Source organism: Limanda limanda, chromosome 4, assembly GCF_963576545.1.
Source record: "Limanda limanda chromosome 4, fLimLim1.1, whole genome shotgun sequence".
Lineage (NCBI taxonomy): Eukaryota > Metazoa > Chordata > Actinopteri > Pleuronectiformes > Pleuronectidae > Limanda > Limanda limanda.
The window spans coordinates 10,819,998-10,833,250 of record NC_083639.1 but is presented as its reverse complement, the minus strand read 5'-3'; the positions used below and the strand labels follow the sequence as shown (position 1 = coordinate 10,833,250).

The 13,253-nt window shown below is 42.0% G+C and overlaps 1 protein-coding gene across 1 annotated transcript in view; it reads left to right on the top strand.

The window, feature by feature from the left end:
• The first annotated feature begins 11,287 nt into the window (after positions 1-11,287).
• The window catches only part of slc4a8 (solute carrier family 4 member 8), a 27,330-nt gene continuing 25,364 nt past the window's right edge, over positions 11,288-13,253 (top strand). The window contains exons 1-2 of the mRNA XM_061069236.1: positions 11,288-11,399; positions 13,139-13,253. The exon at positions 13,139-13,253 is cut by the window's right edge and continues 38 nt beyond it. Of these exons, the coding sequence (XP_060925219.1) occupies positions 11,288-11,399; positions 13,139-13,253 (227 nt within the window). The remainder of the gene's footprint in view (positions 11,400-13,138) is intronic.

The window sequence follows — 13,253 nt, the reverse complement described above, 5'->3', positions numbered from 1 at the left end:
TTTCAGTGTGTGGTACTGTAGACCTTGATGGTGTGGACCATAATGTGTGACAAAGGGCTTGGTCCAGCGCCACGGGACAGACGCAGGAAGTGACCTGTTTATCTTTCCTGCGATTCACAAAACGCATGCAACACAAGACCATTTAGCCCGGTCCCGCAGCCCTAGTTTAATAAGAAACTGTAATTCCCATTTGCTTCATACATATAACCTCCTAATTCACTGTATAAAAGGACAAAATGTACTTTTTTCTCTGGTACATACATTTGGTGACTCAATTTACAGATTTTTTTGTAATAAAAACCATATCATCATCTTATAATATATAACCTATTAGTATATTATGATATATATATATATATATATATATATATATATATATATTACTATAAACCCCTCATAACTTCATTACTGCGTTAATGTTAGATTATATGTGAATTATATGTTTTAGAGATATGATATGATATGTATTTCATACACCCAATCTATAGCAAAACAATGCAGGACTTGGATGGAGTATTTTTGAACGGTGGTATTACTACAACACTTTACTCTTGCAAAGTATCTAAATACTTTTATACCAGACAAATAATAATAATATAATATTTTAAATAATATAAAATAAACAACAAAGTGAGTAAATATACAGTTTACGCTGGATATTGACATTTGTCTGCTTATATTGTCTCGTTTTATTCATTTAAAAGTCTGGATGCAGAGTGAAATTGTTTTGTGTGCAATGAACTGAAGTCAATTGTGAGGACAAAGTTCACATTCCAGCTGCAGAAATGTGAAAACCTACCAAAGTGGACATTCATGGTATAAAGTCTATCAGCTCCGGATGGTCTTGGCTGTGTTGTGCTGGATAGCAGCAGTGCGTCGTGTACCTCTGCGCTCTGATTGGCTGAGGCTGCAGTGATGCTCTCTGCATCCTGCTCCCACAGCCAGGACAGGAGGGCGGGAGAGGGGCTGCAAGTGCGGCCGAGAAATCATGATAACACAGGCGTCCACAATTAGCCCTGTCACCGTCTTTCCTCAGCTGGAATAAGATGTTTACCTTCAACATGTCCACAGGAACAGAAGGAGCTGCTGTGGCCAACTCGTGACCGCTTCTTCTGAAAGAGAAACGTCCCCAGTGAAGCCCAGAGCCGGATCCCACCCTGTCCTCACCTTTACACCCCGCAGAGACCGAGCCCGGTAACCCGGAGGCCACCAGCATGAACGACGACGATCCAGAGAGCATATTGAGCTACCAGGTAAAGCGAGCTTTAAATATCTCATCCATGGCGCGCTGCTCCGGCGCGCATGGAACAGACCAGGCTGCACACAAGCTCCAACAACTGTGAGACATTCTTTGCTTGACTAGAAACTCATCATCTGCTGCTGGAATAACACTTTGGCACTTGAGGCTGGGTTTGATGTCAGGGGAGGATCGGCACAGCTGCAGTTCTCCGTGCAGACCTTGCGTAAAATGCAACAGTGTATGTGCACATTCTAAGGAGAGGATTTGGGTGAATGATGCTGAGTTGTGTTAGGGTTCCTCTGCAGGATGCTGCTGCTGCTGCTGCTGTGTGCAGACTGTTGTTGATACTGTTATTCTGAGGCGCAAAACACGTGCAGCCATTCCGGTGGGGACGTCACACCACAGTGCACTGAGAGATGCTGGTTATTGAGAGTGTTCCTCTTGGGCACGTCGATTATTGTAAGATTGTTGACATGTTTTTAAAGTCGCTCATTAAAACGCCATGCTTCTTCCCCTGAGGTTTGCAGTGAGGTGTGTGTGTGCAACATGACTGTGGAGGTTTGATGTGTTTTTCAGCCTCGCTAAGAAGATGCGTTATTTCCTCTGTTACCCTCAAACGACCTTGACGCCATGCAGCAGTCAGTGCTAGACAAGTCTATACGTGTTTTTCAGTCTGGGGGGTTCAGCCCGTGGTGAAGTGCAGGCTTGATGCTTGTTGTGCTGTTGATGGTTGATCCATTGGAGTCTGGGTCAGCTGATGACACTGAGCTGAAGGAGGAGAGCAGTCAGGACAATTGGAGCATTGGACACACCAGAGTTGAGCAATGTTTTACATGTAGTTTGTCTCAAGTAACCACGGTGTGCAGTTTAGATGGTATGCCTTTACCCGACCACACTCATGCCACCATGGTGAAGTCTAGCATCCGAGTGCAGGAGACATGGAGGAGGACCAGAGGTGAGCTGGGAAGTCTCTGATATGATTAGACAGCTTGCACACATGGATGGGAAATTGCCCAGGATCCTTACTCATCAAACATAGTTACTCATCCCGGTTTCCTGTCACAAACCCCCCCCTCTCGTCCCTATCTGTGGCAATGTGGCCAATTATTCTCTGTGTCTGATATCTGCTTTACCAAAGCACAGATGAAGAGGTTTTCAGACTCTTTCATTTTGTAAAAAAAACATAATGTGAACATGTACTAATATTCAGTTGGCCGAGAGAAAAGCTCTGCATTCGATGTTTTTGAAAGTTAGGGAAATGTTAGTTACAGAAGTAACGATATCGGCACGATATTGTGTTTGATCTGTTAAATGTGAAATGCCCCTCTCACATTTCTAGAGCCCCGCTCCCCAAAATAAATATATTCAATTTGCATGATATTAAGATAGAAAAGAAGGAAATCCACACAACTGAGAAGCTGGAAACTAGACTATGTTTGGCCTTTTTTGCTAGAAAATATATCTTAATGATTAATTGATAATCATAAATATTTGCAACTGTTGTGTTGGCTGTTTCAGCTCTATTACATAATATACTGGTAAACGAAAGCTCATGTCTTGCATCTATGTTTGGCAAAAGTATGGAATTTCTATTTGAAATTTAATTAAAATATCATAGTAATATCACTTTACAAAAGAAAAGACTGCTGAGTGCTCAAGTGCAAATGTTTGTCCGAGCATCTGAGTGACTGGAAGTCCAGGTGAAAAGAAACACACTTTTATAAGTAAATTAAAAGCTACGAGAACACGCTGTTGTTTTATTCCGGAAATCTGAGGATGTTAAACAAATCCAAAGAGAAATAATGATTATACATCTAAGGCTAAAGTGCTCCATCATGTAGCCAACAGTCAATATAATACTTTGGATTGATAACTGGGTGACAGAAAAGACCTTTATTGATAAAATATCAATACCACATATTCTCTTCATGTTTAGGGCCATGTGGGGATGCTTGGAGATCAATGACCTCTGGGAAAACAGGCGACTGAACTAAGCGCACAATAAAGTCACATACAATGCAATGACATCCTGTCACTGAACCAAACTAATCAAGTGTGAAGAGCTTCCTGTGTAAACGTTGCTGTCACAAACATACTCATGTGATGTTTGTTTTCAACATTCAAGTGATCAGTAATTTTGAAAAAAATAGTGTTGCGCTCGAGAGACCGCAGCTTTCAATCAGCGCTAAGACTGTGACTCTAGTTGTGGTTTAATTTATGCCAGCCTGCATCATAAATCGATCACAGCTTTAAGTACCATGAACACACGTCGGTCACATTTGCCCCTTTCCAGCTACTGGCCTCCCTTCCAACCTTTCACTTCTATCAGCATGGTGGCAGAGTCCCTTAAGTGAGCACAACCTGGGGAGTGAAGGAAGATATTAAAGAATGACACTTCTGCACAAATCGAAAGAAAAGCTCTGACCTGTGAAAAGTGTCCTTATACTCTCAAGTTAATATTGCAAAGTAATCAATGTACCGCATCTTGGTTGAGAACTGTTACAATAACGGAGTGAACCCAAAGTCACATAATGGCATTCATTTAGTTAAATCCCCCAAAATCATCAGAATGAGTGAGTGGCAAAAATACCACTAGCAACAGCAGGTTCAGATCATCTTTTATGAACACTGGGAATTAACTCAACACACCCAGTCACATTGACAATATTATTTTATTATCACAATCATTTCTCACACGTTTCAATTATAATATATGTTACTTCTACCCACAATGCCACGGTATTCTTCCTAGACAGAAAACAATTAGACAGGGAAGCCTGTGGAAAGGCAGATTTATGTGTGTGCTGTTGAAGAAGGTGTGTATGACTCATGCTAACCGTGGGCTGAAGCCGTCCAGCCAGCCGCCCCTCTGCTCTCAACCCTTCTCCATCAGCTCTCTCCTCTCCGGTCTCACTTCTTCACCATTCATGTCGACCCCTCTTTTGACTGAAGCACCGTCTCGTGCGTTTCTATAAAAGATTAGTGGCGTTGTGAGGGGGCAGCGTGCGGCTGTGGCTGGGATCAGACCCGGCTCACGGACGGTCTGGAGGTGACAGGCCCATAGTTGTCTGTGTCCCTGCTGTCAGTTCAGGGTGCTCCTATTGGAGAGGACAGACAGAGGAGGGGAAATGGTGGCGTTGTAGGCAGATAAAAGAAGAAGACTGCAGTGAAACACCAGCAGAGGAATAAGTCGTCTCAAAAGAAAGGTTCAACAAGTGTTTGGTTCTAGGCAGATGTCATTGAATCAAGTCAGCAGTGTGAGAGATATCATAAGACCTGAAAGCCCACGCCGTGCTGCTGAATCACAGACTCACCTCTACGAATCCACCAGACTTTATCACTGGTGATTATTATATTCACACAGAGCGGAGGTCTCCAGTGATAAACTTGCTCTATATCAACAACATCAATTCAATTAAATTAAATTCAAGAGTTTATTATCAAATGCACAACAATAACATTAAGCAGTCGCTGGTAATGAAATGCTTGAGTCACAGGCTCTCTTCTAGCAATGCTCAAAGTAATGCTCAAAGTAATTAAAAACAAAAAAAACAAAATTTGATAAAAAATAGTATAAAATAGAATATCAAAAATGTAAAATAGAAAATAAAAAATAAAAAAATATAAATATATATATATACAGCTGAAGAAAAAACAGGTGAGCAATTTTGGGCAATAGTGCAAATATGCCACGGTGCTGGTTTTGTGGAGTCATTGCAGATCGGAGGAGTTTCAAAGTCTTATGGTGCTTCCACACAAAGAAAAGTGCCTGTGATATGTTTTGTTCTCAGCGATCCCCCTGGATTTCAAAGCCTCTTTATAGTAACCAGCAGGCCTCGCTCCTCTGAAGCCACACTCCCAGCCCTGATGGAGTTAGAGGGCATTTTGGCAAAAGCGCATCGATTAGCCCGCTCAGTAGGGAGACTGGGATTGAAATCATTGCTGCTCTATTTGTTCGGGACGGCGATCAGTTAAATGATTTTCATTGGGGATTCACTTTTGATAATACCTTCTGATTTTAAAGTTGTTGCCCTAGTAAAACCTTCTTTATCTCCAAGTGCAAGAATTACAAAACCCCTCTAACCTCTCACTAACAACACACCCCTGATTGGCTTCCTGGTCGCCCAAGTCCTGAACTCAGCGAATGAAGGAAGGGACATTAATCCTTTACTGCAAGAAAGAAATTGATGTGGTCGTTAAACCGCAGCCTGATGTATGATTATTCCTTTTTGCAAATGATCTGCATCCAAGGGAGGTTTATCAGCATCACAAGTAGGACACTGTGTAACTGAACTGTTCCGCTCTGCTCTGGGAATCTCACATCTTTCTGGGACAATCTGCACTGCCAGTAAACACTTGTATTTGTATTTGTTTAATGCTCAAACGTAGGCGAGTGATAGCGTCTCTCTATTTTTAGCTATTGCATGCTGAGACACTAGACAAGGGTGTCTCAAGTCATCCTTGTGTGATTCTGCGAAGAAGACCCGCCAAAAATTCGAGGGATTAGTTTATGTAAGGCGACTTAACTGTCAATAACAAAATAAAAATAGAAAACGTCATTATGCACAGAACATTCAGCAACATTACGTTGGAATAATCTTGAGAACAAACAGTTGTGGTCTGCAAGTAGAGCATGAGAGTGACTGTCTGGCTCTGGTTCTGGAAGTAAGTTACCCGTCTATCTTCTCCATTGACATTTCAGAAAATCCACTTAAAAAGAGTTTTAAGCCTCTTTTCCTCATTTCTGAAAAACTGCAGCAAGTCAGAAAGACGGTTGCTCTGTAGTAAACACAAAGTAAGGTGGAACAATCGGATAGTAGCAGACATGATTTTCGAGGCTGTGATGAACATTTCCATGGTGCCAAGCACAGATATTGCTTTTACACCTGAGGATTGTGGGTAGTTTAGTACTTCTCCTGGACAACGCAAATTAATCAAAAATATAACATTGTTTCACAATCTCGCAGCTTGTGATGGTTGGATGGCTTGGATGGTTACAACGTTATGGCTGATAATCAAAGTCCCGATTCAGAAAATGAAAGGGATACTTCCAGAACCACACGTTGAGGTCTATATTTGTTCTGTGCCAGTAAATAGAAGTCAAACCTTTTTGAATTCATGTATCAGTATCCTCGATTTGCCATCAATTATGTGCTTCTTCTTTCATACCACTAATCTGCTAGTAAAGGTCAGGAAGTCAAGGACAGGCAGCCATTTTGGGGCTAGCAATGAACCGCTTCTCTGGTGTGGAGGCAGTAATCTGCGCGGCAACATTATTTATGAGTCATAAACCTTTCCAAGCGCTGTGACGGATTCCAAGCTGTATGGAGGACGAGAATTAACGAGGGACGGTTGCCAGGATGTCGACGCACGCGGCAAAAAAAAAAATGATTCGCCCTGTCAGTGGAAAATCACCCAGATCACGTGCACGCGTTAAGGGTCACAGATGTGCTCACCCACAGAGAAAACTGCAAGTGCCATGTGAGCTTTTAAATGAGCTGAGGCACTTAATGTGGCTCATGGGAAGTGAGTTGTGAATGACAGGGAACCATTAACCTGTGGGAAAAAAACATACCCGCATGAATTTGACATAAGGGCAGACTCTCAGTGAACTGTGATCAGGGAGACTACAGGCTGAGTCACATGGAGTTATGGAGTTAGGCACTCAGGACAGAGAACATCATGATCATGGCTGTGGTGGCACACACTATGGTAATCTGATCTCGCCCACAATAGATGACACGAAACAAAGATTCTTTCCTTGTCATGACATTCTCTGAAACACAATTCCACCCACTATAGTTATGATTATTCTCTCTCTCTCTCTCTCTCTCTCTCTCTCTCTCTCTCTCTCTCTCTCTTGTCTCTCTCTTTCTCTCAAAGTGTGTGTATGTATGCATCAAATGGATGAAAACTAATTGATGATCTGATGGTCTACCGGAGCAAAGAGCTTTCTCTCTCCCTCTCCCTCCACCATTCCTCTGTTGTGTGTGTGTGTGCGTGTGTGTGTGTGTGTGTGTGTGTGTGTGTGTGTGCGTGTGCGTGTGCGTGTGCGTGTGCGTTTGCGTGTGCCATAAAGCTCCAGCTCTAATGGAGCCGACCGCCTCCAGCCTGAGCCCAAACCCACACACTGCACCGAGGCCACAGCTGCACTGACTGATAACACAGTTTGAGTGTGTGTGAGTGTGTGTGTGTGTGCGTGTGCGTGTGTGTGTACGATGTGATTGTCGAGGCCAGTGGGCATACGCTGTGAATAAAGAGTATTTAATTTCTTTGTAAACTTAGCAAAGTAGTCGTTTCAACTAACTTTTTTTAAGTTGTCCTCAGAACTTAATTTATGGTGCGGCAAATCACAAAAAAAATTGTTTGGACCAGAGTGGAGGCAAGGCAAGTTGAACACGGGGTCTACGGAACAATTCTGCAGGGGTTTTTCATAATGACTGGGCTCTACCGATCAGTTCTGCAGACATCTGTCATCTCTTTGCGAGGCAGCTGTGGTTCAGGGGGTAGAGCAGGTTTGTCCTCAATTACCAGGAGGTTGATGGTTTGATGCCCGGCTCTATTTGGACTCCAAGGACACACACACTGACCCATCCGCATGCTTCAGGCCACATGCTGAAGTGTCCTTGGAGTCCAAATAGAGGAACTGCAGGAACGATCAAGGTCCCAGAGCAAAATTCTCTGAAGTTTGAGCTTAAATTGCCTTGAACCTTTATATACGCACATTATTTCCTCACAATATTAAACAAATATTAATGTCCCTTTTTGACATAAAACATATTTCACTCATGGACAACTGACACATTGTTGTAAGCACCTTTTACACAACATGAAGACTTATGTCTGTAGTAATGTCTTGGACACTGTGGTAGTTGGTCTGTCATCTTACGTGATCCATTGTCATTAATAAATAAATGTGACTATTTTTTTAAATAGGAAACATAGATATATATGTATGATTAAGATTATATTGTTATCATTGCACAAATCCACAGCTGCTTTATATGTTTAATTGCTCTCAATCTCCCACAGTAAAACTGACTATAGGATACAATCACTGACACTGGTTTGATGCCTTGCTCGGGGGCACTTTGACTAATTACAACTAACTTCACATAGTCTCAAGATGTTTTGCTCTCCCCACATTTTCACCCTCTATACAAACGTAATTATAAAACCATGAGTCACATTCAGTACTTGGCCCAAGCATGACTTCCTAATTAAGTGGCCTTATTCTTCAAAAGGACAGAAGTGTCTTGGGAGAAAGACGTGCTCAGTCATGGAGACAGAGAGAAATCCCTCGACACTGAATCGGTGGTGGAGAGAGAGTGAAAGGAGAGAAAGGGAAGCAGTGCCAGGCCGCCCACACCTGTGACTTAAGTGGATGTCTTGGGTTCCCAAATCTGTCTGTTTTTCACCTATTGCGTAAATCGTAAGTGGCTGTCGGTGCCAATACCAGAAGGAGTGGCATGCAAAATATAACAGAAAGCCTTTCAGAGTTGGATTTTAACTTTTTAATTTAATCAGGTAAGTATTTATCTCGATGTTTGCATGTTAATGAGTTTTCTCTTATTACAATCTTGCGCTAATATGCTGAGCTGTTCAGTTTTTAGCAGCGCGAAGGGCTGAAGGGAGGAAACAGAAGATAAGAATACAGCTTAGGGTCTTCAGGGTGCACGTTAATACAGTCTGATAGAGACACACACACACACACACACACACACACACACTACTATCACCATTGATCACATTTCCTAAATGCATTAAGAAACCAGTCTGATTCAAAAGTGGGATTTCTTTATGTCAATAAAAGTGTTGTTTTAACAGCCTGACCTCAGGAGAACTATTTTACACACAACTTGATATACAGTCATACACAAAGTCATATACACAGGGTTCTTTAATGTAGTTTTAGGTCCTGAAAAGCCTCAACAAAGGGACTAGTCCTTTTCATTAATAGCAAAAATATAGTTTTATGTTTCTCACAAGATAAACCATGATGTTTTTCACCAGAGTAAATGAGGATCTCACTCCTCCCTGCTGCTCTGACAGACCGAGCACTTTTCATTTCCACTCCACTGAATACAAACTTTCAACTCTGTGCAGCAGCGCTTCAGGAAGAAGAATTTCAATTATTTCTTTTTTGCCTCCGTGTAGTCGTCGTGTAGCAGCCGAGCCTCAGTGCGTGCTGCAGCCTCTGGGCATTAGAAAGAACAGTTACTGTACAGTTTTCACCCTATAAGGGCCGGTTGTCATTCATTCATACATCTTTAGTTGAACACACAGAGAAATATCATGTTAAATGAAGCTTAGCTTAAGTTCAATCAGAAAGACTTCCTCTACGTTCCATTCATTCATATTTCTCGCTCACAACCCCCGCCTCCCCTAATCAGCTAAGTGTTGGGTTTTCATGGTAATCCAATCAATTTTGCCATGATCTCCATCAGCCAATTGTGTCGTTGCTGCCCAACCTTAGATCTGTCCTCCTCTCTGTCGCTGTCAGCTGTCATTTCAGTGATGCTCAAGGCCCTAGAGTCTAGGGCCATGCACCTCCCCAGTCACCTCCAGTCTCCAGTGTCCACTCAACTCAGTCAGACCCCTGACATTCTCTACACCCTGTCAACCACCATCAGTGTGTAGACCCCCCTCTGAACCTCAAGGAGGGGTCTGAACACCAAATGCATTCTCATTCATATTACATCTCTTTCTTCTCTCATTGTGCACAGCAATATAATTTGTTCCTCCTTCAATTCAAGTCTCTCCTCATGAAGGGAGGCACTAAATACGCTTAGTAACTGTGTTACTAATGAACTAATCTGACTAACCAACTCTATTAATGTGCCTCTCTTCTGTACCGTGTGTCTTTATAAGTCACTTTAGGCGTGTCAAATATTCAATCTCCAAACGGATTTCTTCTCAACATTCTGCTTTGTTTGTCTTTTTTATAAAGAGTGGGTGCCAGTTTAACCAAGATGTAAACGAGCCAGTTCTCCATCAACGCTCCCTCACACCCTCAAAGAAACATATCTAATACACACAGATCTATGAGTGGGTGGAGGCATCTATTATGTAGGGAGCTGGATTTATGTCTGTGTGTGGATGTTTGTGTGCAGGTAAAGATTAGTCAATGTATTGTATGTCGCTGGTAAGGCAGGAACCCTCAACTGTTTGCATTTATTTATACATTTTAGCGACTTATTTTTTTGAAGCAGCTCAAACTGGCTTCTACACGCTCACATATGTAGCATCCAGCAGTGTGCCCATTGTCCTACCTAGAGATTACTTTTCTGTTCAAACACCATGGTCGAAATGAACTTGTTTTTATTTTTGCTGCAGTGGTAGCCGCTCATTGTTCCTATCAGCATGTGGGAGGCTCTTAGGAATTAGAAACTAAAGATTTACTCTTGCGTGCTGAGGAAGAAAGATTAACACAGACAGAGCAGCAGCACAGTGATTCCAGTGCCACAGTGGAGGTTCCTGCAGTCCTCTTCCCTCATTATCACAGGACTGATACATGACCGTTGATATTATACACTGCTGCACATGAGCGAACAGCTAGAAAGCCTTGTCCCGGATACAGTGACACCAACACCTGGTTACATCCTGCAGCAGCGTGCCAACAGCAGCACCACTGATGGATGTGGCGCTCTGCTAATTTGATTTGATTTGATTTCCCCGGGATAGGACAGCCTAGCACGTTCTCCAACTGTCAGATACTGTGTTTACTTACCTCCGGCTGTGTGTGTCCTCCTATGTGCATCTGTGCCAGACAGTCTGAGAATAGACTGTCTGGAAATTGAAGCTCATTGTTGAAAAGCTCTTGTCGGTTCGACCAATTAGCAGCTGTGTTACAGTGGTATGATTTGTCGGAAGCGGGACACCCCAGGACCAAACAGACTTTCGTGTTGTGTTTCACGGGGTGATCCTGAAGGGCTGGAGGTGTCCTACAGAGGTGAACTTTTCATTAACAACAATGTGAGGCCATTGAAATAGCCGTGCTGTCTGCAGTGACTTTCTCTAGCAAGAGCAGTGACCTTATCCTTACATATGTCTTCTTTTTCTGTGTGTGTTCATCAGAGGCCGGATGAGGAGGTGGTGCTGGACCGGGGAGGTTCGAGCTCTGTGCTGAACTTCCACTACGAGAGGGAGGAAATAGAAAGTGAGTAACCTGCACAGCTGGAAAACGTAGTCAAAGCTTTTACTTAAAGATTTGTAACAATTCTTCATTGAAATGTGTGAAAATGTTTTATATTTTGTTGAATTGTTTACTTACATTATCCAAAACCCTGAGAAATCCACAATATTATTCCAGGCACGGGACATTTTATCTTATCGTGGTAAACACAACAACTCCCATGATCCCATGCTGCTTAATCACAAGATCAAAATAGGTCTTCTTTCATTCTCATGCCGGCATTCATTTTAATTTTCACTTTTGAAGAAAGGTTCCTTTTTACATTTTCTATTACTGTTTTTTTATAGGCAGAGTAATACATTTTTTTGCGCATTTTCCCTGTTTTATTGTTTGCTCACATTCTTCCATCAATTCACTTTACATTGTAGACGTGTTTCTTGGTGCTGAATGATGCTGTTTACTGTCGCTGCCGCAGAGAAAAGGAAAGGGAAGCGACTGCAGGGACAAACCTATTAACTCAAATCATAATTCATCAGCACTGAAACTGCTGCTCTGCTCTCCTGGGTCTCAAACCTGCCATTTAGCCTTGTTTCACATCTGGCTAAATTGGTGATGTAACTGCAGATATTTCACTATAAAAAGAAGCATCATGTTATTCTGAAATGTAATTGAGTAGAAGTATGCTGAAAACAAATGGAAATACGTTTTCTTTAAAGCTGTACTTCAATATAGTGTATTCCATCTAATTATCTTACACCACAGGTGACCTGACTCAGCCTTCAGTCCCTCTCCTAGGACCACTTAAGATTTTGTTAATAATTCATGAAACCAAACAGTGTGATGGAGGAAAGTTTTCATCATTGAATCATTTCCAGTATATTTATATATAAGACAGTCGGGTAACAGGTGTGTATGTGTGTGACTTGGACCATTTTGCTTTCCTGCAGGGATAATAACATGTTCAGTGATGGAACACTGCAGATCAGTTGTTGTACCCCAAAATATATTTATACACACACACACACACGCACACACACACTCACACACAGACACGCACACACAAGCACACACGTGTGACATTTTCTACAGTTCATTCTACACGCTTCTTCTTAGAGATTCAGCCTCTTGTTTTCGCAGCATGTTGCCTTCAACATTGAATGCAATAATGATAATTGCTGATAGCAGTGGTTGAGGTCAATGTGAGACAGGAAGCAGAGTCCTATTCTCAAATTTTCCCTGTGGAGCTTCAGAACAAAACCTTATCCTCTATTTAATAGCTTTAACTTTCACGTACCTCACCAGTCGGCCAAACAGACTGTGGTCAACTGTACTTTGCTCCATTAGCAGATGACAGGAAAACTCATTTCTAAGTAAAATAATGAGTAAAAACCAATCATGTGTAAGCTATCAAAGAAGTCTGATAATCAGATGTCTTTGAATGTACATTGGAAAGACTATAGCAAGGAGTTATAAAAACAAATTAATTGTCGCAATGAATAAAGAACACCAAGAGCTGTGTCGTCTCTCTGAGTATGATATATCCATTCTTTCTTCTGGTGTGGTTAGAAAACGCCTTTAGGATTGCAGAAAGGTATAATATGTTGACCTAATGTTTAAAACAGAAATATAAAAAATTCACAGAAGTAAAAATTGCAAAAAGTGTCCCAGATCAGCCAAATTCACAATAACAAATTGTGACAGACACATAAAGATGAACACGAGTGTATAATAAAAGTAAATGACTCTTCTCTTTTCTTTTCCAGGCCACAGGACTCTGTTTGTGGGGGTGCGGATGCCCAAGCAGGGCCATCGTCACCACAAGGCCCATGGATCCCGCCACCGAAAGAAAGAAAAACGGGCAGGAAGTAGCTCAAACCA